This window comes from Lithobates pipiens, unplaced genomic scaffold (assembly GCF_037356315.1).
Source record: "Lithobates pipiens isolate NorthernLeopardFrog02 unplaced genomic scaffold, aLitPip1_a1.2 Scaffold_47, whole genome shotgun sequence".
NCBI lineage: Eukaryota > Metazoa > Chordata > Amphibia > Anura > Ranidae > Lithobates > Lithobates pipiens.
Genome location: NW_027507871.1, coordinates 3,648,591 through 3,673,666, shown reverse-complemented (window position 1 = coordinate 3,673,666; position 25,076 = coordinate 3,648,591). Strand labels below are relative to the sequence as shown.

Sequence of the window (25,076 nt, the reverse complement as noted above, 5' to 3'; positions counted from 1 at the left end):
TTACCACCCTGGCCTGTCCATATACCACCCTGGCCTCTCCATACACCACCCTGGCCAGTCCTTACACCACCTTGACCTGTCCATACACCACCCTGGCCAGTGCATACACCACCCTGGCCAGTCCATACACCACCCTGGCCTCTCCGTACACCACCCTGGCCTCTCCGTACACCACCCTGGCCAGTCCGTACACCACCTTGACCTGTCCATACACCACCCTGGCCAGTGCATACACCACCCTGGCCAGTCCATACACCACCCTGGCCTCTCCGTACACCACCCTGGCCTCTCCGTACACCACCCTGGCCTGTCCGTACACCACCCTGGCCAGTCCGTATACTTCTCTGGCTAAATACCACCCTGGCCTGTCCATATACCACCCAGGCTATATATCACCCTGGCTGGTCTATATACCACCCTGTCCATATACTACCCTAGCCTTTCCATTTACTATCCTAGCCTGTCCATACACCACCCTGGCCAGTCCATACACCACCCTGGCATGTCCGTACACCACCCTGGCCAGTCCGTATACTACCCTGGCTAAATACCACCCTTGCCTGTCCATATACCACCCAGGCTATATACCACCCTGTCCATATACTAACCTAGCCTGTCCATATACTACCCTAGCCTTTCCATTTACTATCCTAGCCTGTCCATACACTACCCTAGCCTGTCCATACATTATCCTAGCCTGTCCATACACTATCCTAGCCTGTCCATACATTATCCTAGCCTGTCCATACACTATCCTAGCCTGCCCATATACTATCCTAGCCTGTCCATACATTATCCTAGCCTGTCCATACATTATCCTAGCCTGTCCATACACTATCCTAGCCTGTCCATACACTATCCTAGCCTGTCCATACATTATCCTAGCCTGTCCATACACTATCCTAGCCTGTCCATACACTATCCTAGCCTGTCCATACATTATCCTAGCCTGTCCATACACTATCCTAGCCTGCCCATATACTATCCTAGCCTGTCCATACATTATCCTAGCCTGTCCATACATTATCCTAGCCTGTCCATACACTATCCTAGCCTGTCCATACACTATCCTAGCCTGTCCATACATTATCCTAGCCTGTCCATACACTATCCTAGCCTGTCCATACACTATCCTAGCCTGTCCATACACTATCCTAGCCTGTCCATACACTATCCTAGCCTGTCCATACACCTGTGGACCAAGGCTGATGTGAGGAACGAGCTGGTGTCACCACTATCTCCACCCCGCCACCTCCACTGTATACATGGGCAGGGAAAAGGGGGTGGAGTCAGGGGCGGAGCCAAGGGAGGGGCGGCAAAAGGAGGTTTTGCCTAGGGTCTCAAAAATCCTTGCACCAGCCCTGCCTCCTAGCACCTCCGCCCCGCCCCTAACTATTTAGCCCCACCCACTCCTCAACTGGAGGGCCATAGTTTGAAGACCCATGGTCTATTCTCCTACACCGAGAGATTAGATGAGTCCCCTCCCACATAATGTCCCCGGCTCCGCCTCCTGCACAGGCTGATAGGTTCATGGAGCCTTCACTAACATGGCGGACCGCCCACAAGTCCTGGTCCAGTGAGCAGCAGTCATTGGTTGCTAGGGGTGCCGATATGCCTAGCAACCAATGACTTTACATGCCTGCTGTGTGCCCTGCAGCACATTTCTCCTGCCAGCTCCCACCTTCTGCCTGCCAGGCTACAGGAACTTCTCCTACAGGTACACTGAGCTCTGTGATGGGGCAACTGATCTATGGGGGTACTCTGATGGGGCAACTAATCTATTTGGGCACTGTGATGGGGCAACTAATCTATGGGGGTACTCTGATGGGGCAACTAATCTATGGAGGCACTGTGATGGGGCAACTAATTTATGGGGGTACTCTGAGGGGGCAACTAATCTATGGGGGTACTCTGATGGGGCAACTAATCTATTTGGGCACTGTGATGGGGCAACTAATCTATGGGGGTACTCTGATGGGGCAACTAATCTATGGAGGCACTGTGATGGGGCAACTAATTTATGGGGGTACTCTGAGGGGGCAACTAATCTATGGGGGCACTGTGATGGGGCATCTAATCTATGGAGGCAGTTTGATGGGGCAATTAATCTAAGTGGACACTGTGATGGTGCAACTATTTTATGGGGAGCATTGTGATGTGGCAACTGATCTATGGGGGACACTGTGATGTGGCAACTGATCTATGGGGGGCACTGTGATGGGGCAACTAATCTATGGGGGTACTCTGATGGGGCAACTAATCTATGGGGGCACTGTGATGGGGCAACTAATCTATGGGGGTACTCTGATGGGGCAACTAATCTATGGGGGTACTCTGATGGGGCAACTAATCTATTTGGGCACTGTGATGGGGCAACTAATCTATGGGGGTACTCTGATGGGGCAACTAATCTATGGAGGCACTGTGATGGGGCAACTAATTTATGGGGGTACTCTGAGGGGGCAACTAATCTATGGGGGCACTGTGATGGGGCATCTAATCTATGGAGGCAGTTTGATGGGGCAATTAATCTAAGTGGACACTGTGATGGTGCAACTATTTTATGGGGAGCATTGTGATGTGGCAACTGATCTATGGGGGACACTGTGATGGGGCAACTAATCTATGGGGGGCACGGTGATGGGGCAACTAATCTATGGGGGGCACGGTGATGGGGCAACTAATCTATGGGGGGCACGGTGATGAGGCAACTAATCTATGGGAGGAGTTTGATGGGGCAACTAATCTATGGGGACACTGTGATGGGGCAACTAATCTATGGGGGGCACTGTGATGGGGCAATTTATCTATGGGGGGCACTTTGATGGGGCAACTAATCTATGGGGCACTGTGATGGGGCAACTAATCTATGGAGGCAGTTTAATGGGGCAATTAATCTAAGTGGACATTGTGATGGGGCAACTAATCTATGGGGGCACTGTGATGTGGCAACAGATCTATGGGGGCACTGTGATGTGGCAACAGATCTATGGGGGCACTGTGATGGGGCAACTAATCTATGGGGGGCACTGTGATGGGGCAACTAATCTATGGGGGGCACGATGATGAGGCAACTAATCTATGGTGGCAGTTTGATGGGGCAATTAATCTATGTGGACACTGTGATGGGGCAACTAATCAATGGGGAGCGTTGTGATATGACAACTGATCTATGGGGGGCACTGTGATGGGGCAACTAATCTATGGGGGGCATTGTGATGGGGCAACTAATCTATGGGGGGCACTGTGATGAGGCAACTAATCTATGGGGGCAGTTTGATGGGGCAATTAATCTAAGTGGACACTGTGATGTGGCAACTGATCTATGGGGGGCACTGTGATGGGGCAACTTATCTATAGGGGCACTGTGATGAGGCAACTAATCTATGGGGGCACTGTGATGGGGCAACTAATCTATGTGGGGCACTGTGATGGGAAAACTTATCTATGGGGGCACTGTGATGGGGCAACTAATCTATGGGGGCACTGTGATGGGGCAACTAATCTATGGAGGCAGTTTAATGGGGCAATTCATCTATGTGGACACTGTGATGGGGCAACTAATCTATGGGGGCACTGTGATGTGGCAACTAATCTATGGGGCAGTTTAATGGGGCAATTAATCTAAGTGGACACTGTGATGGGGCAACTAATCTATGGGGGCACTGTGATGGTGCAACTAATCTATGGGGAGCATTGTGATATGACAACTGATCTATGGGGGGCACTGTGATGGGGCAACTAATCTATGGGGTGCATTGTGATGGGGCAACTAATCTATGGGGGCACTGTGATGGGGCAACTAATCTATGGGGCACTGTGATGAGTCAACTAATCTATGGGGGCAGTTTGATGGGTCAATTAATCTAAGTGGACACTGTGATGCGGCAACTAATCTATGGGGGGCACTGTGATGGGGCAACTAATCTATGGGGGGCACTGTGATGAGGCAACTAATCTATGGGGGCAGTTTGATGGGGCAATTAATCTAAGTGGACACTGTGATGTGGCAACTAATCTATGGGGGGCACTGTGATGGGGCAACTAATCTATGGGGGGCACTGTGATGAGGCAACTAATCTATGGGAGTAGTTTGATGGGGCAACTAATCTATGGGGACACTGTTCTGGGACAACTAATCTATGGGGGCGCTGTGATGGGGCAACTTATCTATGGGGGGCACTGTGATGGGGAAACTAATCTATGGGGGTACTCTGATGGGGCAACTAATCTATGGGGGGGCATGGTGATGGGGCAACTAATCTTTAGCGGGCAATGTGATGGGGTAACTAATCTTTGGGGGCACTTTGATGGGGCAACTAATCTATGGGAGCAGTTTGATTGGGGCAATTCATCTATGGGGGCACTGTGATGAGGCAAAAAATAAATGGGGGGCACTGTGATGGGGCAACTAATCTATGGGGGCACTGTGATGGGGCAACTAATCTATGGAGGCAGTTTAATGGGGCAATTAATCTAAGTGGACACTGTGATGGGGCAGCTAATCTATGGGGGCACTGTGATAGGGCAACTAATTTATGGGGGGCACTGTGATGAGGCAACTAATCTATGGGGCAGTTTGATGGGGCAATTAATCTAAGTGGACACTGTGATGTGGCAACTAATCTATGGGGCAACTAATCTATGGGGGCACTGTGATGGGGCAACTAATCTATGGAGGCAGTTTGATGGGGAAATTAATCTAAGTGGACACTGTGATGGGGCACTGTGATGTGGCAACAGATCTATGGGGGCAGTTTGATGGGGCAATTTATCTAAATGGACACTGTGATGTGGCAACTAATCTATGGGGGGCACTGTGATGGGGCAACTTATCTATGGGGGGCACGGTGATGAGGCAACTAATCTATGGGAGTAGTTTGATGGGGCAACTAATCTTTAGCTGGCACTGTGATCGGGCATCTAATCTATGGGGGCACTGTGATGGGGCAACTTATCTATGGGGGGCACTGTGATGGAGCAACTTATCTATGGGGTACTCTGATGGGGCAACTAATCTATGGGGGTCACAGTGATGTAGCAACTAACCTTTAGCAGGCACTGTGATGGGGCAACTAATCTATGGGGGCACTGTGATGGGGCAATTTATCTAAGTGGACACTGTGATGTGGCAACTAATCTATGGGGGGCACTGTGATGTGGCAACTAATCTATGGGGGGCACTGTGATGAGGCAACTAATCTATGGGAGTAGTTTGATAGGGGAAACTAATCTTTAGCTGGCACTGTGATGGGGCAACTAATCTATGGGGACACTGTGATGGGACAACTTATCTATGGGGTACTCTGATGGGGCAACTAATCTTTAGCAGGCACTGTGATGGGGTAACTAATCTTTGGGGGCACTGTGATGGGGCAACTAATCTTTGGGGGGCACAGTGATGAGGCAAATAATATATGGGGGGCAATGTGATGGGGCAACTAATCTATGGGGGCACTGTGATGGGGCAACTAATCTATGAGGGCAGTTTGATGGGGCAATTAATCTAAGTGGAAACTGTGATGTGGCAACTAATCTATGGGGGGCACTGTGATGGGGCAACTAATCTATGGGGGGCACGGTGATGAGGCAACTAATCTATGGGAGTAGTTTGATGTGGCAACTAATCTATGGGGGCACTGTGATGGGGCAACTAATCTATGAGGGCAGTTTGATGGGGCAATTAATCTAAGTGGAAACTGTGATGTGGCAACTAATCTATGGTGGGCACTGTGATGGGGCAACTAATCTATGGGGGGCACGGTGATGAGGCAACTAATCTATGGGAGTAGTTTGATGTGGCAACTAATCTATGGGGACACTGTGATGGGGCAACTAATCTATGGGGGCACTGTGATGGGGCATCTTTTCTATGGGGGGCACGGTGATGGGTCACCTAATCTTTAGCGGGCACTGTGATGGGGTAATTAATCTTTGGGGGCACTTTGATGGGGCAACTAATCTATGGTGGCACAGTGATGGGGCAACTAATCTATGGAGGCAGTTTGATGGGGCAATTCATCTATGGGGGCACTGTGATGGGGCAACTAATCTATGGTGGCACAGTGATGGGGCAACTAATCTATGGAGGCAGTTTGATGGGGCATTTAATCTAAGTGGGCACTGTGATGGGGCAACTAATCTATGGGGGCACTGTGATGGGGCAACTAATCTATGGAGGCAGTTTGATGGGGCATTTAATCTAAGTGGGCACTGTGATGGGGCAACTAATCTTTAGGGGGCACTGTGATGGGCTAACTAATCTTTGGGGGCACTTTGATGGGGCATCTAATCTATGGGGACACTGTGATGGGGCAATTAATCTATGGGGGCACTGTGATGGGGCAACTAATCTATGGGGGCACTGTGATGGGGCAAGTGATGTATAGGGACACTGTGATGGGGCAATTAATCTATGGGGGCACTGTGATGGGGTAACTAATCTATTGGGGCACTGTGATGGGGCAACTAATGTATGGGGGCACTGTGATGGGGTAACTAATCTATGGGGGCACTGTGATGGGGCAACTAATGTATGGGGGCACTGTGATGGGGTAACTAATCTATTGGGGCACTGTGATGGGGCAAGTGATCTATGGGGACACTCTGATGGGGTGATTTGTGGGGGTACACGGATGGGGCCAACTGATTTATGGGGTTATCCGATATACAGAAATGTACTATACTGCAGCTGAGCGGTCCTTAGATATGGTGGCTGCATTTGTTTTCTTTTCCCTTTGTCTTCCATCCTGCCAGTAACTCACTTCCTGTCCTAGGGTGACAACACTCACTGTACTGAGTCTATGGAGACGTTGTGTTGTCACCGTAGGATAGAAAGTGTGTTTGGACTACAGAATACTCCCCCCTGTCTATAACATAGTGAGGTGATGTTTTGTAGTCCACATAGAGAACTGGGACTGAAAACAGACCAGAGACAACGAGAGCAGAAAGTTCTGAGCTCTGTATATTTCCGGCAGGATGAAAAGTGACATTTTTGCACTAGTAGAAGGGATAGAAGAAGAGGGAATATTCTATTTCTTCATGCAGACCTGTGAAGTTGCTGAGAGGTCCCCTTTAAGGTCGGCCTGGAGTGGGGCTCTGAAGCCGTGATTGTTGAGCTCTTCTTGTCCAGGATAGGGACTCTGACGTCTTCCCTTCTTCTTGTCACAGGAAGAATACCTGAGCTCCTTGTTCAGTGAATATCAAGAGAAAGATGGAGCAACAAAGAGCCTGCCGAAGATCCTCCAAGGGTAAGTACTAGCAGATAACTGCCCCCGCTTCCCCACAGCGACACACTTTATTCTCTATGAAATCTGCTGGTAGAATGGAAATAACCTTGCCTTAAGTCTACCCCCGAGCAGCGGAAATATTCTGGTAATTACTGGGCATGGACACGTCGTTGCCTCCCCTTTCCAACCCTCTGACCACCCCATTGGTCTGTGAAGCTTCCTGTCATACATGTACTGCATGATGACCACTAGATGGAGCTGCAGATCATCCTTATTTCCTTATTCCTGCTGGGGGGACGTCAGTGTCAGGATGGGGGTGTCAGTGTAATATTCCTGGGGGGACGTCAGTGTCGGGATGGGGGGGTGTCGGTGTAATATTCCTGAGGGGACGTCAGTGTCAGGATGGGGGGTGTCGGTGTAATATTCCCGGTGGGGGGGACGTCAGTGTCGGGATGGGGGGTGTCGGTGTAATATTCCTGGGGGGACGTCAGTGTCGGGATGGGGGGGGTGTTGGTGTAATATTCCTGGGGGGACGTCAGTGTCGGGATGGGGGGGGGTGTTGGTGTAATATTCCTGGGGGGACGTCAGTGTCGGGATGGGGGGGGTGTTGGTGTAATATTCCTGGGGGGGACGTCAGTGTCGGGATGGGGGGTGTCGGTGTAATATTCCCGGTGGGGGGGACGTCAGTGTCGGGATGGGGGGTGTCGGTGTAATATTCCCGGTGGGGGGACGTCAGTGTCGGGATGGGGGGGTGTCGGTGTAATATTCCTGGGGGGACGTCAGTGTCGGGATGGGGGGGTGTCGGTGTAATATTCCCGGTGGGGGGGACGTCAGTGTCGGGATGGGGGGGTGTCGGTGTAATATTCCTGGGGGGACGTCAGTGTCAGGATGGGGGGTGTTGGTGTAATATTCCCGGTGGGGGGGACGTCAGTGTCGGGATGGGGGGTGTCGGTGTAATATTCCCGGTGTGGGGGATGTCAGTGTCGGGATGGGGGGGTGTCGGTGTAATATTCCTGGGGGATGTCAGTGTCGGGATGGGGGGTGTCGGTGTAATATTCCCGGTGTGGGGGATGTCAGTGTCGGGATGGGGGGGTGTCGGTGTAATATTCCCGGTGTGGGGGATGTCAGTGTCAGGATGGGGGGGTGTCGGTGTAATATTCCCGGTGGGGGGGATGTCAGTGTCGGGATGGGGGGTGTCGGTGTAATATTCCCGGTGGGGGGGATGTCAGTGTCGGGATGGGGGGTGTCGGTGTAATATTCCCGGTGGGGGGGATGTCAGTGTCGGGATGGGGGGTGTCGGTGTAATATTCCCGGTGGGGGGGGACGCACAGGATCAATACCTTCCCTTCTAACAGAACAGCGATCGGCTTTGTTTACATAGGGGGGTCGCCGTTCTGCCGGTGTATAATCAGTAGGTGTCGGCAGACATGGAGTCTGCGGTAGATGCCGGGTCGCCAGCGGCGCACGCAATCACCGGACCCGGAAGTGGCGGATCGTGTACTTGGTATGAAATCCGGCACACAGCGGCCGCTCTGCCGCACTTTATGTATGGTGGGCGGTCCCGCAATCGGTTAGTCAGGTTGGACCAGCTTGCTATTTACTTACCTCTTCATCACCTGCTTTACCCCCAAACCAGCACACCACAGCGGCACGCATTGCGCATAGTTGAGGGGCAGTTGTAAAATTACCCCATTCACTTAAATGAAAGCACCCGGGGGTATAATTCCTCCAAACCAACATGGCAGTGACATATGTATACCCCTGGCCATTACCCCTGCAGCCAAAGGGGGTAACAATAGGGGGGATGTTTTTACTGCACCCCATTCACTAGTGCAGGGCTCAGAATTGTAAGTCCTGAGCTACTAGCCAGGCCTCAAGGGTTACTCGCCACCAGTTGCCCTAGCCAATCCCTATCCTGCCCCGCCCCTAATCCCCTCTAAACCCGCCCTCATAAATTATCTCATGAAATGACACTTAAATGTTTTATGCAGAATAAAGTTATAAAAATATTAACAAATTAATCCATGCCCACCAATGCAGCCTGTGCCCACCAATGCAGCCTGTGCCCACCAATACAGCCTGTGCCCACCAATGCAGCCTGTGTCCACCAATACAGCCTGTGTCCACCAATACAGCCTGTGTCCACCAATGCAGCCTGTGCCCACCAATGCAGCCTGTGTCCACCAATGCAGCCTGTGCCCACCAATGCAGCCTGTGTCCACCAATGCAGCCTGTGCCCACTAATGCAGCCTGTGCCCACCAATGCAGCCTGTGTCCACCAAGGCAGCCTGTGTCCTATGCAGCCTGTGCCCACCAATGCAGCCTTTGCCCGCCATGCAGCCTGTGTCCATTGCAGTCTGTGCCCACCATGCAGCCTACTTGTGGAGGGGGTGAGAGTGGAGTCGCTGGCCGGATGATCAGAGTGCGGGGGAACATAATAGCTTTCATTTCATTAGCTGTGTGTTCCCCGCCGTGCACCGTCACTAGGGATGAGCTTCGTGTTCGAGTCGAACATCGGCTGTTCGCCCGTTCGGCGAATTCCGAACGTTATGGGCCATTCGCGCCAAATTCGTGTGGCGCTCACGGCCCACAATGCACTGCGTCATCGCAGTGCATTACTGGCTCATGATTGGCCAAGCATGCACTGTGACCCCGCATGCTTGGCCAATCACAGCGCCAGCAGCGAGGAGAGCCATGATTGGCCACAGGCAGGATGCCTGTGGCCAATCATAGCTCAGGCTGTGTAGTACACGCCCCACACTATATAAGGCCGCCAGCACGGCGGCCTAGTGTAGTGTGTTGGCGTCTGAAGCAGTGGGTGTTCTGTGTACCTTCAACACAGTACACACCGATCGTTTTCGGACGATTTTCTATCTTGCAGTTGTGTAGTGGTTATTGTCTGCGTGCCCTGACCGCAGTATACACCGCTATATTCACCTCACCTATATAGCTAGTGATCTATCTTTTATAATAGAGCTTGCAGTCAGTAGTGTTAGGAGATAGTGCGTGCTGTCTGCGTGCTCTGTACCCAGTACATACCGCTATAATCCACCTACATAGCTCTTCTCTATTTGAGCCCAATTGTCATCTGCAGGAGTTATTGGAAGTTGTGTGTGCCTCCAGCACAGCACAGTATACATCTGTATATACCCCTTTATCTCTGCTGTTCTCTGGTTATTGTCTGCGTGCCCTGACCGCAGTATACACCGTGATATTCACCTCACCTATATAGCTAGTGATCTATCTTTTATAATAGAGCTTGCAGTCGGTAGTGTTAGGAGATAGTGCGTGCTGTCTGCGTTCTCTGTACCCAGTACATACCGCTATATCCACCTACATAGCTCTTCTCTATTTGAGCCCACTTGCCATCTGCAGGAGTTATTGGAAGTTGTGTGTGCTTCCAGCACAGCACAGTATACATCTGTATTTACCCTTTATTGCTGGTGTTCTATAATAAAGGCATCTGCAGGAGTTAGTGGGTGTTGTGTGCCTCCAGCACAATATACACTACCCAACTCTTTTTTACCCAACTCCCTTCAGGCCATTACCATGTCTGGAAGGCCAGCAAGGAGAGGCAGACAGGCGCGAGCCGATAAAAGAGGGCAAGCAGGCTCTGTGTCTAGAGACAACAGTGCTGGTCGTGGACGCGGTGCATTGTCATCAGCACGTGGCCATGGGACATGCTTGTCCTTCTTTTCGGCAGCTGGACATGTTGAACCGCAACATGCCAACGACTTGGTAGAGTGGATGACCAAGCCCTCTTCATCCTCCTCATCCTCTCTCACCCAGTCTCAGGGTACTAGCAAAGCAGCTGCCAACGCATCATCTTCCCTCGTCTCAATGTCATCATCAGTGACTCCTTCCCTAGACCCACCACGTCCTCCTGAGAAGTCTCCTGAACTCTTTGAGCACAGTGTTGGGTACATGCTCCAGGAGGATGCCCAGTGTTTGGTGGGCTCTGATGATGACACTCAGCTAGAGGAAGGCAGTAGCGTGAGTGCAGAGAGAGGGGATGCTCAAGAAGGACAGCAATCTGGCAGTCATGTTCCACAAGCTGCAGCATACTGCCAGGTTTGCTACAGCGATGAAGAGGGAGGGGATGATGAGGGCACTGACTCCACGTGGGTGCCTGGTAGGAGAGAGGAGGAGGAGGAGGCACATGTCCAACGAGGCAGGATGCCCTCCGGGGGCCAGCTTAGGGGCAGCACAACGACTGAATCACACCGCAAAACTCCGCCTGTGCAGGGCGCTGCCTTTGCGCGTTATTCTAAAAGTTCTTTGGTGTGGGCCTTTTTTGAGACGAGTGCATCAGATCGCACCGCTGCTATTTGCAACATATGTCTCAAGCGTATCTCACGTGGCCAAAACATCAGCTGCTTGGGCACCACATGCTTGACCAGACTATGTTGACCTGCCATGCAGCTCGTTGGCAAGCGTACCTCAAAGACCCACACCAAAGAACAAAGCGGACCTCTCCTTGCTCCTCATCAGCTGGCATCTCCAACCCCACTAGACCTTCAGTCCTCTCTGAAACCTGCTCTGAGAGGAACGAAGGTGTAGAATTAGGTGTGTCACAGCCAAGTGCTTCCGGGAACTCTGCTAGCGGTACACCCACGTCCGATTATAGTAGGCAAATGTCCCTGCCCCAGCTGCTGGACCGGCGAAAGAAGTTCACTCCCAGCCATCCACATGCCCAGTGGTTGAATGCTAGCTTGGCTAAATTGCTAGCATTTCAACTGCTGCCTTTTCAGTTGGTAGACTCGGCCCCCTTCCGTGAGTTTGTACAATGTGCGGTTCCTCAGTGGCAGGTCCCCAAACGCCACTTTTTCTCACGGAAGGCGATTCCGGCTCTCTACCGGCATGTGGAAGGCAATGTCCTTGCCTCGCTGGACAGGGCGGTCAGCGGTAAGGTGCATATTACCGCTGACTCATGGTCCAGCAGGCATGGACAGGGACGTTACCTGTCTTTCACGGCCCATTGGGTCACTCTTCTGGCTGCTGGGAAGGATGCAGGACAAGGTGCAGTAGTGTTGGAGGTTGTTCCGCCACCACGCCTCCAAAATGCTACTATTGGTTGTGACACACCTCTCTCCTCCACCCCCTCCTCTTCTTCTTCCTCCATGGCCTCTTCCAGTGCTCTGTCCTCAGAACCAGCGGTGCTCCGTAGGCGTTCCAGGGGCTACGCAAGTACGCAGGCAAAACAATGCCATGCCGTGCTTGCGCTGGTTTGTTTGGGGGACAGGAGCCACTCTGGGGCGGATGTTTTGTCAGCTCTGCAGGGGCAGGCCGAGAGGTGGTTGACGCCACGCCAGCTTAAGCCAGGAATGGTGGTTTGTGACAATGGCACCAACCTCCTCTCCGCCCTCCGACAGGGACAACTGACCCATGCGCCCTGTGTAGCTCACGTCCTTAACCTGGTGGTGCAGCGGTTCTTGGGCAGGTACCCCGGCTTACATGATGTCCTGAAGCAGGCCAGGAAAGTCTGTGTGCATTTCCGCCGATCATTTAATGCCTGTGCTTGGCTGGCTGAGCTCCAAAAGGAGTTGAACCTGCCCAAGAACCGCCTTATATGTGACATGCCCACCAGATGGAACTCAACATTGGCCATGCTGCAGCGGCTGCACACGCAGCAGAGGGCCATCAATGAGTACCTGTGCGACTACGGCACCGGGACAGGGTCAGGGGAGCTTGGTTTTTTCTCACCACGCCAGTGGGGCATGATCAGGGATGCATGCACTGTCCTGTCACCGTTTGAGGAGGCCACAAGGATGGTGAGCAGTGACAGTGCATGCATCAGTGACACTGTACCTCTTGTCCACCTCTGGAATAATGGACAGGGCACTTGAGGCAGAACAGAGGCAGGAAGAGGAGGACTTCCTTGCCTCTCAAGGCCCCCTTTATCCAGACAGTGTTCCTGCTGTGCCACCCATCACACAGGATGAGGAGGAGGAAGAGGAGGAGGAGGAGGAGGATTGTGTCAGCATGGAGGTGGAGGCTGGCACTCAGCATCAGCAGCAGTCTTGTAGGGATGATTTACAGTCCCAAGAAACCCATGGACTTGTACGTGGCTGGGAGGAGGTAGCTGCGGATCATGTTGTCCTTAGTGACCCAGAAGACTCCGGACCGAATGCCTCAGCTAACCTACGCTGCATGGCCTCCCTGATCCTGCAAAGCCTGCGGAAGGATCCTCGTATTCTTCGGATTAAGGAGAGGGACCATTACTGGCTGGCCACTCTCCTTGATCCACGGTACAAGGGTAAGGTTGCCGACCTTATCTTGCCATCGCAGAGGGAGCAGAGGATGAGACATCTCCGGGAGGCCTTGCAGAAAGCTCTGTGCAACACGTTCCCAGAGACTGGGAGGTCACAAACTCCTGGTCCTGGACAACGTGTTGCTGAGGCATCAGTCAGAAGGAGCGGTGGAGAAGGTGGCCGTCTGACTGATGCTTTCAGACAATTTTTTAGTCCGCAGCCCCAAGGTATGATTGGTTCCAGCACCCATCGCCAGCGTCTAATTTACATGGTGCAGGAATACCTAGGGGCAAGGTCAGACTTGGACACCTTTCCCACTGAAAATCCTCTGGCTTACTGGGTCTTGAGGATGGATCACTGGCCAGAGCTTGCACAGTATGCAATTGAGCTACTGGCCTGTCCTGCATCCAGCTTTCTTTCGGAACGCACCTTCAGTGCTGCTGGTGGCTTTGTTACCGATCACAGGGTGCGCCTGTCCACCAAATCAGTTGATCGACTGACCTTCATCAAGATGAATCAGTCTTGGATCACCCACAGCTACCAAGCGCCTGAAGCTGATGTAACCGAATAATTTTTTTTGAAATATCACATCCCTTCAAGACTACCTATGCTGATGCTGAGTGACTGTCCTGTTATGTTGACTGTCTATCCTCTTCCTCCTCCGATGATATGTTGGAAGAACATTTTTGGTTCTGGGTGATGCCATCAGCCCAATTTTTCTGCCCCTGTTTAACAGGGGCGTTTAATTACAATTTTTGATGCAATGCTTTGCAGCAGGGCTAATTCCTGCAATAAAACTAGAGTATATGGGAGAGGTTGCAGTGTCGTGGCACCAGTGCCTAAGGCCCAATTTTTCTGCCCCTGTTTAACAGGGACATGTAATTACAATTCTTGATATAATAGTTCCAGCAGGGCGCTCCAGCGCCCACCAAGAGTCACTTTGAGGGCTTACAATGTTGTGGCAACACCAACACCTTGTTCCGCCATTTCTGCAGAGCATATAGGGCAGGCCCCTACTTTCAAACATCCAACTTACAAACATCTCCTACTTGCAAACGGAAGGAGACAGCAGCAAGTGAGATGAAAAAAGATGGACGACAAAACAAATTATACTGGGGTGATAACCCTTCCCTATGTTTTCCAAAAAGCTTAAAAATAGATTTTTTGACTGGAGCTACACTTTAAAAATGTACCAGTTGAAAATTACAAACAGATTCAACTTAACACAACAAACCTACACAGTCCCTGTCTTGTTTGCACCGCCTGTATACTGCTGTTCTGAGTATATAGGGCCCGGGGGCCACACGCATTTCCTTTTTTTAATATGGGTACGGGGTTCCCCTTAATATGCGTACAAGACCTAAAGGGGCTGGTAATGGGCACGGGGGGCTACCCATGCCATTTTTCTCAATGATTTTCAACCATATTGCAGGAACCAGATATAACATTAAAACCGCAAGCAGTTTTAAATTATGTTATTTCCGTTTAATGTCATTTTGTGCAGCGACTGTTCTAAACACGGGAAACACGTGGCACTTCACAGGCATACTACAGACACCCCCCAGGCACCATATTTAAAGGAATATTTCACTTTTTTTTTCACTTTAATCGTCATTAAAATCAGTGCTCCCGCCAAAACGGCCATTTTTAAAAACATTTTAGGCATTGACCCATGTCCCCTGGGGCAGGAGCCAGGTCCCCAAACCCTTTTTAGGACAGTATCTTGCATATTAGCCGTTAAAATTAGCACTTTTCATTTCGAACGTTCGAGTCCCATAGACTTCAATGGGGTTCTAACGTTCGTTCGAATTTGGGGTCCGTTTGAAAGTTCTGATGCGAACCGAACCGGGGGGTGTTCGGCTCATCCCTAACCGTCACATAAGCCCCTCCTCTTGTCCGGGGACCTTTGATACACGTCACCCATCCTAGGATTGGAGGGGTGATCTGTCTATCAAAGTCCCAGAAAAATAGGAGGGGCTGTATGTGACGGCACACGGCGGGGGAACACACAGCTATTGACATGAAAGCTGTTATGTTCCCCCGCACTCTGATCATCCGGCCGGCGGCCATCCTCTCTTCCCCTCTGTGATCGGCGGTGTTCACCCCTCCCCCTCTGCTCCCAGCCAGCCCTTCTCACCAGCCCTCAAAATCCACTCGCAAAATGCGAGCGGGCGAGTGGAATGTTTGAGGCCTGCACTTATGTAAATGAGCCCTAACAGATGAGGTGTGCTGTACAGTATCTGACAAAAGTAAGTACGCCCCTCAGTCACATTTGTGTCTTCTCATGTGACAACACTGAAGAAATGACACTTGTCTACAATGTAAAGTAGTGAGTGTACAGCTTGTATAACAGTGTAAATTTCCTGTCCCCTCAAAATAACTCAACACACAGCCATTAATGTCTAAACCGCTGGCAACAAAAGTCAGTACACCCCTAAGTGAAAATCTCCAAATTGGGCCCAATTAGCCATTTTCCCTCCCCCGGTGTCATGTGACTCGTTAGTGTTACAAGGTCTCAGGTGTGAATGGGGAGCAAGTGTGTTAAATTTGGTGTTATCGCTCTCACTCTCTCATACTGGTCACTGGAAGTACAACATGGCACCTCATGGCAAAGAACTCTCTGAGGATCTGAAGATAAGAATTGTTGCTCTACATAAAGATGGGCTAGGCTATAAGAAGATTGCCAAGACCCTGAAACTGTGGATCCATCCCCATCCACACCCCCCCCCTCCCCGATACATGTGACAGGCCGTGTCCAATCACAGCCGGTCACATGTACTGCGCCGTAACAGAGCTCGTGCACGTGCCTAGGGCGCGTGCAGAGCGGCGATCAGGGATGCGGCTTGTCATCCTGACACAGCCCAACCCCCAATCTCAGTAAAGAGGCAATGAAATTGGCTGTTTACCACGTGTGGTCACAGAATGTAAACAAACCGCAGTAACGAGATGTTACCGGGTTCTCCTCCTCACACACTGATCGTGTGCGAGGAGGAAATTGCGGTAACATCTTACCGCCTAGTGTACACAAATCACACACTGATTACCCCCCCCACAATAAAGAGGACCTGTCAACACCCATCACAGCCCATCTGAGTACCCGAGTCCCTGTCCCAGCCCATCTGAGTACCCAAGTACCTGTCAGCCCATCTGAGTTCCCGAGTACCTGAGCACCTGTCAGCCCATCTGAGTACCCGAGTACCTGTCCCAGCCCATCTGAGTACCCGAGTACCTGTCAGCCCATCTGAGTACCCGAGTACCTGTCCCAGTCCATCTGAGTACCCGAGTACCTGTCAGCCCATCTGAGTTCCCGAGTACCTGAGCACCTGTCAGCCCATCTGAGTACCCGAGTACCTGTCCCAGCCCATCTGAGTACCCGAGTACCTATCAGCCCATCTGAGTACCCGAGTACCTGTCAGCCCATCTGAGTACCCGAGTACCTGTCCCAGCCCATCTGAGTACCCGAGTACCTGTCAGCCCATCTGAGTACCCGAGTACCTGTCCCAGTCCATCTGAGTACCCGAGTACCTGTCAGCCCAGCTGAGTTCCCGAGTACCTGAGCACCTGTCAGCCCATCTGAGTACCCGAGTACCTGTCACAGCCCATCTAAGTACCCGAGTACCTGAGTACCTGTCACAACCCATCTGAGTACCTGTCCCAGCCCATCTGAGTACCCGAGTACCTGTCAGCCCATCTGAGTACCCGAGTACCTGAGCACCTGTCAGCCCATCTGAGTACCCAAGTACCTGTCACAGCCCATCTAAGTACTCGAGTACCTGTCACAACCCATCTGAGTACCCGTCACAGCCCATCTGAGTACCTGAGTACCTGTCACAGTCCATCTGAGTACCTGTCCCAGCCCATTTGAGTACCCGAGCACCTGTCACAGCCCATCTGAGTACCCGTCACAGCCCATCTGAGTACCTGAGTACCTGTCACAGTCCATCTGAGTACCTGTCCCAGCCCATTTGAGTACCCGAGCACCTGTCATAGCCCATCTGAGTATATGAGTACCTGTCACAGCCCATCTAAGTACCCAAGTACCTGTCACAACCCATCTGAGTACCCGTCACAGTCTGAGTACCCGAGTACTTGTCACCAGCCTATCTGAGTACTTGTCACCAGCCCATCGGAGTACCCGAGTACTTGTCACCAGCCCGTCGGAGTACCCGAGTACTTGTCACCAGCCCATCGGAGTACCCGAGTACTTGTCACCAGCCCATCGGAGTACCCGAGTACTTGTCACCAGCCCGTCGGAGTACCCGAGTACCTATTTGCAGCCCATGCCTCATAGAATACACATTGGGGTGTTTACCCACAAAATTACCCCATTTTGGAAAGCAATTTCATTGTCCTGGTGCTCCAGGACCTTCAAAAGTGTGATAGGTAGGAACAAAATGAGATGTGTCATTTATGCTCCTAGAACGCCTGAAGGTACTTCTTCAATGTTGGTCCCCAGTATGTGGTCAGGCTGTGTAAAAGTCTCACACATGTGGTATCGCCATACTCGGGAGGAGGAGCAGAATGTGTTTTGGGGTGTAATGTTTGCTATATACATGCTATGTGTTAGAAATATCTTATAAATGGACAACTTTGTGTAAAAAAAAAAAAAAGATTTAAATTTTCTTTCCATGTTTTCTGAAGACCTGTGTAAAAAAATTAACTGTTCAAAAGACTCATAATGCTTCATAGAATATACTTTGGGGTGTTTGTTTTCCAAAATTGGGTCATTTCGTGGGTAATTCCATTGTCCTGGTGCTCCAGGGCCTTCACAAATGTAATAGGTCGTTAGGAAATTAGAGGTGTCATTTTTGCTGGTAGAACGCCTGAAGGTGCCACTTCAATGTTGGTCCTCTGTATGTGGACACGCTGTGTAAAAGTCACATACATGTGGTATCGCCATACTCAGGAGGAGGAGCAGAATGTAGTTTGGGGTGTAATTTTTGCTATGTACATGCCTTGAGTTAGAAATATCTTATAAACTGACCACTTTGTGTAAAAAAAAAATATGTTTTCATTTTCTTTCCACGTTTTCCAAAGACTTGTGGAAAAAAATGAACTGTTCAAAAGACTCATTGTGCCTCATAGAATATACGTTGGGGTGTCTGCTTTCCAAAATGGGGTCATTTTGTGGGTAATTCCATTGCCCTGGTGCTCCAGGGCCTTCACAAATGTAATAGGTCGTTTCATTTATGCTCCTAGAACCCCTGAAGGTGCTCCCTGCATGTTGGGCCTCTGTATGTGGCCAGGCTGTGTAAAAGTCCCACACATGTGGTATCGCCGTAATCGGGAGGAGTTGCAGAATGTATTTTGGGGTGTAATTGGAAGTATGCATATGCTGTGTATGAGAAATAACTTGTTATTATGACAATTTTGTAAAAATTGTGGGAAAAAATTAAAACTTCAAAAAACTCACCATGCCTCTTACTAAATACCTTGGACTGTCTACTTTTCAAAAAGGGGTCATTTGGGGGGTATTTGTACTTTCCTGACATTTCAGAGCCTCAAGAAATGAGATAGGCCGTCAGTGCATCAGGTGTGATCAGATGTGATCAATTTTCAATGATTGGCACCAGAGCTTGTGGACTTGATAACTTTCAAAGAGACTAAATAATATCCACTAATTTGGTTTATTTTTACCAAAGAGATGAAGCCATATAAATTTTGGTCCAAATTTATGAACAAATATAACTGTAAAACCAAATAACCCCTCCCCCTCCCCCTACACACATTGTAACCCTTTCAGTGCCAAATAAAAAAAAATATTTCTCCCCCCATGTGTTACATTATAAAGTAAAATGTTTTTATTTTTAGTGTTGGATGGAGTGGAGAGTGATTAGAACCCCTGTCAGGTTTTTATTGCTGCCTGCCGCCCCCTGTAGGGAGATGTATCCTCTCTAGTTACCATTACCAACAAAGGTGAAAGAAAATCCCAGATTTTGGGTTGTCACCAGAACAGGAATTAGAGGGGAAATCTTCCAATGGGGACACTAGTTCTGGTGACACCCAGGGATGATGTCACTTTGGGAGGATTTCTCTCACTTCCTGTTTTGGCTATGGGAAAGGAAGTGAAGGGAAATCCCCCCAATGGGGATACAGATGGCAACTAAAACCTGACAGGGGATTATAGTCCCCCCTTACTCTGAGTTACAGGTGGAGATTTTTTCTGATTTTGGCTCTCCCAGCATTCCATAGTTTGTGAAATGATGAAGGTCCCAGTCACTCCTCTGACATACACCTGGATGACAAACACCCAACAAGCATAGCGCCCCCCCCCCCCCCCATTGATGTCAGTGCGTTTCCCTATGCCCCACAAGAGTTACAAAGTAGCTTGTGACGCGTTCCGCTTTGTTTTATTTCCCACGCATTTTGCCACATTTCTTGTATTGGGGTCTCAGGTTTTGGGGGAGACATTTACAATAAATGGCACTACAAGCGTGAGGCTATTTTTTGCGTGTTCCGAGATTGCGTGGAAATGTGCGTTTCTGTGCACATTACCGAAACGCGTAGATGTGACCGGAGACTGGTATGGTGGAAAGTTGTCACCGCGGCGTGCCGTGTTCCGCCATATTTCCATTCTTTATCGGTGACCACCATACAGAAAGGTCTTTTTAGAAGCGGGCAGACACGTGTAAAGTCTTCTCTGTGGATGGAAATGTGGGAGGAAAGTTCTTTGTCTCCTTTACTCCGGAAGATGAAGAGCTGTAAATGTGCTGTGAATGTGAGCAGACAGGGAATGTCTATGGCTCTGACCAATGAATACTGGACCTTCCTAAGGTGAGTCCCGCAAACCACCAACCTTCCCGGGGGGGGGGGGGGGCACATTTTCTTAGAGGGGCTCCCCACAATTACTGGGTTATGAGGGGGTCTCACTGTTGCTATGGAGATAAAGGGTCTCACTGTGTAATTGGTGTCTCCACAGGGGGGCTGTACAAGCCCAGAGGACCCCCGCCACCAACAAACCTGTCCAGGGGATTGGCAGGAAAGCTGCAGATATCGGCAATGGAGAAGAGGCGTCTGCAGAGCCAATCCAACAGGTAGGCCATGTGATAATGATCATTCCCCCAAGGAGCTTACAATCTAATCTCCCTAACTCCTATTCATACACATACTAGGGCCAATCTACCTCCCAGCATGTCTTCGTAGTGTGGGAGGAAACCCACGCAGGCGCAGGGAGAACATGCAAACTCCAGGCAGCAGGTGGCGCTGTGGTTGGGAATTGGAAGCGACGTCCCCGGTGCTGCCAGGCAGAAGAGCGAACCACTTAATTCCTGTAACTTGTGGTGGGACTGCAGCTTCTTGTTGTATGTTTCTGTACAATGTAACCGCTCCTATGCTGCAATGCATGTGGATGAAGCTGGGGGACTCGTAGGAAGATCTTAGTCTGCCAAAGACAAGCAGTTACTCATTGGGTAACCATTCCCCTGATTCACAGAAGCTGTATTAGAGGCCCCATAAGGTAACAGACCGAGACTTAAAGTACAACTAAAGGCAATTTTGCATGGAGGGGCGCGGTCATAGACCCCCTGTCAGTTTTTATTGCAGTCTGTGTCTCCATTAAGGAAAGTCGCCCTCTCTATTTCTCCTGTTTACCATTATCAATGAAAGTAAAAAAATCCCAAATAGTGGGTTGTCCCCAGAAAGGTAAGAGGGGAAATCTTCCAGTGGGGACACTAGTTGTGGTGATGTTGGGGGCCCCCCTTAATTTGCAGGAATTTCATCTCCCGGGACAGAAAGTGAAGGGAGAACTCCATGAAAGATCAACTGACGGGTTATGACCCTCCCTAATTTTTACTAGGAGCCTGCAAAGCATTGCACCCGCGAGGACTCCTGCAGACTGTCAGTGTAGCGGTGTGCTCGTACCCCGCACAGGCTGACAGTTACACACTGACAAGGAAGAAACAATGAACTACCCCACATTACTCAACAGCGCCCCCCCGGGGAGTTCATTGAAAAACTACAAGCCAACAGCCGCAAAGGCTGTCAGTACTTGTAGTTCATTCAGTCCCAGAACTCTGTTACTGAATGACTCAGCCGGGTGGGTGGAGCCCCTCATGGCCACACGGGGTAGTTTTTTGTTTTTTCAACTGACAGCGGGTGCGGGGAGAAGATCCCTGGATTGCTGTCACTAGGGGCGGCAGGTCGGGCAGAGGCTGCAGCAGTAGGAACGCTAAAAAACGGGTGTAACATCTTTCCAAAAGTGAAACTTCCCCTTTCAGGTTTTTTTGTTTGCTGTCACAACAGGGGATGGGAGGGGGTGGGGCTTCTGCACCTGAATATAGGTCTAAAATTTTACCAAAGGTGAACTTATCCTTTAACCACTTAGTGAACGCCCTATAGATGTTTTTCTGCTACAGAGTGGTAGCTGTGCCTTGGACGACGTGCATACATACATATATGTATGTATGTATATATATATATGTGTGATTACGGAGTTCCGCATGCAGGGGGCGCGCTGCTGGCAGCCAACTTCTGCTGTGAAAATTCACAGCAGAAGCCGATCTGCGGGTGCCTGGCACCCTATGTTCTCCGGCACCTGCCAATCGCCGGTAAACTACACAAAATGAGGATCTGCCTATTTAACTACTTGCCCTCCAGAAGAATTACCCCCCCCCCCCCCCCCCCTTCATGAGCAGGCCATTTTTTTGCAATTATCAGGGCTGGACTCTCAGCCCTCCCTTCGCTTTGCCAGCACTCATCGCTCCACAGAGGCTCACCTGGTGATCATTTCCTGCTCGTCAGTCCAGCCCACACCCAACCCCTTCTAGCTGTTTAAACTGCCTTGTTCATTCCTTCCATGCCTTCGTCAAACATATTTGGAGACTCTGCCATGTTCCTGTTGAAGACTTGCCTGGCTGACTTCCCTTCTGGTTCCTGATCCTGTCTGCTGCCTCCGACTACGCTGATCTCTGGCTTCCCGATTTCCTGGCTTGGTCTGATCACCCGCTTTGGCTACCGAACAATGGCTATGTTTTGACTACGTTTACCATTTGTACCATTTTGCCCATTATATTAAAAGGTGTGATTTTTTTACTGCATTTTCTGTCTCTGTCTGATTCACGGTTCCTGACAGCAATACAGCACCGTGTTACTGACAATTGCGCGGTCGTACAATGCTGTAGCTGAATAACATTTATATCCTTTTTTTCCCTACAAATAGAGCTTTCTTTGGGTGGCATTTGATCATCTCAGCGCTTTTTATTTTTTACACTGAACAAAAAAAAAAAAAAAAAAAAAGGAGTAAAAATTTTGAAAAAGCAAAAAACTATTTTTTACTTTCTGCTGTAGTACATAGCCAAAAGAAAAATGTTAAAAAAAAACAAATTTCTTCATCAGTTTAGGTTAACATGTATTCTGCTACATATTTTTGGTTAAAAAAAAATCCCAATAAGTTAATATTAATTGGTTTGTGTAAAAGTTATCTCTTCTACAAACTATGGGATATATTTATTTATTTAAAAAAAATCTAGTAAATGGTGATCAGTGAATTAATAGCGGGACAGCGACATTGCGGCGGACAAATCAGACGCTAAGTGACAATTTGGGGACCAGTGCTAGAAATATGCACTGACACTGGCTGGGAAGGGGCTATCAAAGGCGATCAAAGGGTTAACTGTGTGCCTAGTCCGTGTTTTCTTACTGGGGGGGGGGAGGTGCTTGTACTAGGGGAAGGCATAGACCCATGTCAGAACATTTTGTTATGTTACAGGCTTATTCCAAAATGGACTAAATTCAGTATTTTCCTCAAAATCTTTTCAAATTTATTAAAAATAAAAAAGGAAAACAATCCCATGTACATAAGTATCACATGCTCCTCCCACGTACATAAGTATTACAGACTCCTCCCACGTACTTAAGTATAACAGACTCCTCCCACGTACACAAGTATAACAGACTCCTCCCACGTACACAAGTATCACAGGCTCCTCCCACGTACATAAGTATCACAGGCTCCTCCCACGTACATAAGTATCACAGACTCCTCCCACGTACATAAGTATCACAGACTCCTCCCACGTACATAAGTATCACAGACTCCTCCCACGTACATAAGTATTACAGACTCCTCCCACGTACTTAAGTATAACAGACTCCTCCCACGTACATAAGTATCACAGACTCCTCCCACGTACATAAGTATCACAGACTCCTCCCACGTACATAAGTATTACAGACTCCTCCCACGTACATAAGTATTACAGACTCCTCCCACGTACATAAGTATTACAGACTCCTCCCACGTACTTAAGTATAACAGACTCCTCCCGCGTACATAAGTATCACAGGCTCCTCCCATGTCCATGGGTATCACAGGCTCCTCCCATGTCCATGGGTATCACAGGCTCCTCCCATGTCCATGGGTATCACAGGCTCCTCCCATGTCCATGGGTATCACAGGCTGCTCCCATGTCCATGGGTATCATAGGCTCCTCCCATGTCCATGGGTATCACGGCCTTTCTTCAATACTTTGGTGAAGCTCCTTTGGCACCAATTACACCCCCCAGTCTTGGTGAGTATGATGCTACAAGCTCGGCACGCCTATTTTTGGGCAGTTTCTCCCGTTCTTCTTTGAAGGACCTCTTAAGCTCCATCAGGTTGGATGGGGAGTGTCGGTGAACAGACATTTTCAGATCTCTCCAGAGATGTTCAATCGGGTTCAAGTCTGGGCCACTCAAGGACATTCACAGAGTTGTCCCGTAGCCACTCCTTTGTTATCTTGGCTGTGTGCTGAGGGGTCGTTGTCCTGTTGGAAGGTGAACCTTCGACCCAGTCTGAGGTCCAGAGCGCTCTTCATCAAAGATGTCTCTGTACATTGCTGCATTCATCTTTCCCTCCATCCTGACTAGTCTCCCAGTTCCTGCCGCTGAAAAACATCCCCACAGCATGATGCTGCCACCACCATGCTTCACAGTAGGGATGGTATTGGCCAATTGATGAGCGGTGCCTGGTTTCCTCCAAACTTTGTTTCGTCAGAGCAGAGAATTTTGTTTCTCGTGGTCCGAGAGTCCTTTAGGTGCCTTTTGGCAAACTCCAGGTGGGCCGTCATGTGCCTTTTAATGAGTGGTTTCCATCTGGCCCCTCTACCATACAGGCCTGATTGGTGGAGGGCAGAAGATGGAAGAATTCAACATATATACAGCAGCAACCTTGTACTGGTTACTGCTGTATAAGTATCGCCCCCTTGTGCTGATTAGTTACATTGTTATAAAAATAAAGAAATGTCGTCTTTGATGTTCACCTCGTTATCATTTCACCGATCTGTTCATGTTTGGTGAGGTCGGGGTGACTTGTCTCTTCACCGTCCACATTGACCACCCCGAATGGCTCCTCCCCCTTGGAAAACACTTTATTAGACAATAAGGGATTTGTGATCCCCCTTCGTTTTAGGACCGGGGCTTCAGTAATGTATCTTAATATAGTATCTGACAAAAGTAAGTACACCCCTTGGTGACATTTCTTCTCTCTTTTCATGTGACAACACTGAAGAAATGACACTTGTCTACAATGTAAAGTAGTGAGTGTACAGCTTGTATAACAGTGTAAATTTCCTGTCCCCTCAAAATAACTCAACACACAGCCATTAATGTCTAAACCGCT

At 49.7% G+C, this 25,076-nt stretch overlaps 1 protein-coding gene across 2 annotated transcripts in view; it reads left to right on the top strand.

Annotated features, from left to right (window-relative positions):
* Window positions 1-22,515, top strand: part of LOC143956949 (uncharacterized) — a 134,620-nt gene extending 112,105 nt beyond the window's left edge. The window contains exons 4-6 of one of the 2 annotated variants that reach the window (XM_077467125.1): window positions 7,171-7,250; window positions 20,400-20,514; window positions 22,300-22,515. In XM_077467125.1, the coding sequence (XP_077323251.1) occupies window positions 7,171-7,250; window positions 20,400-20,514; window positions 22,300-22,320 (216 nt within the window). In that variant the 3' untranslated portion in view covers window positions 22,321-22,515. Of the gene's footprint in view, window positions 1-7,170; window positions 7,251-20,399 lie in introns of both variants that reach the window. The other variant, XM_077467124.1, reaches the window with a different exon arrangement.
* The last annotated feature ends 2,561 nt before the right edge of the window (window positions 22,516-25,076 follow it).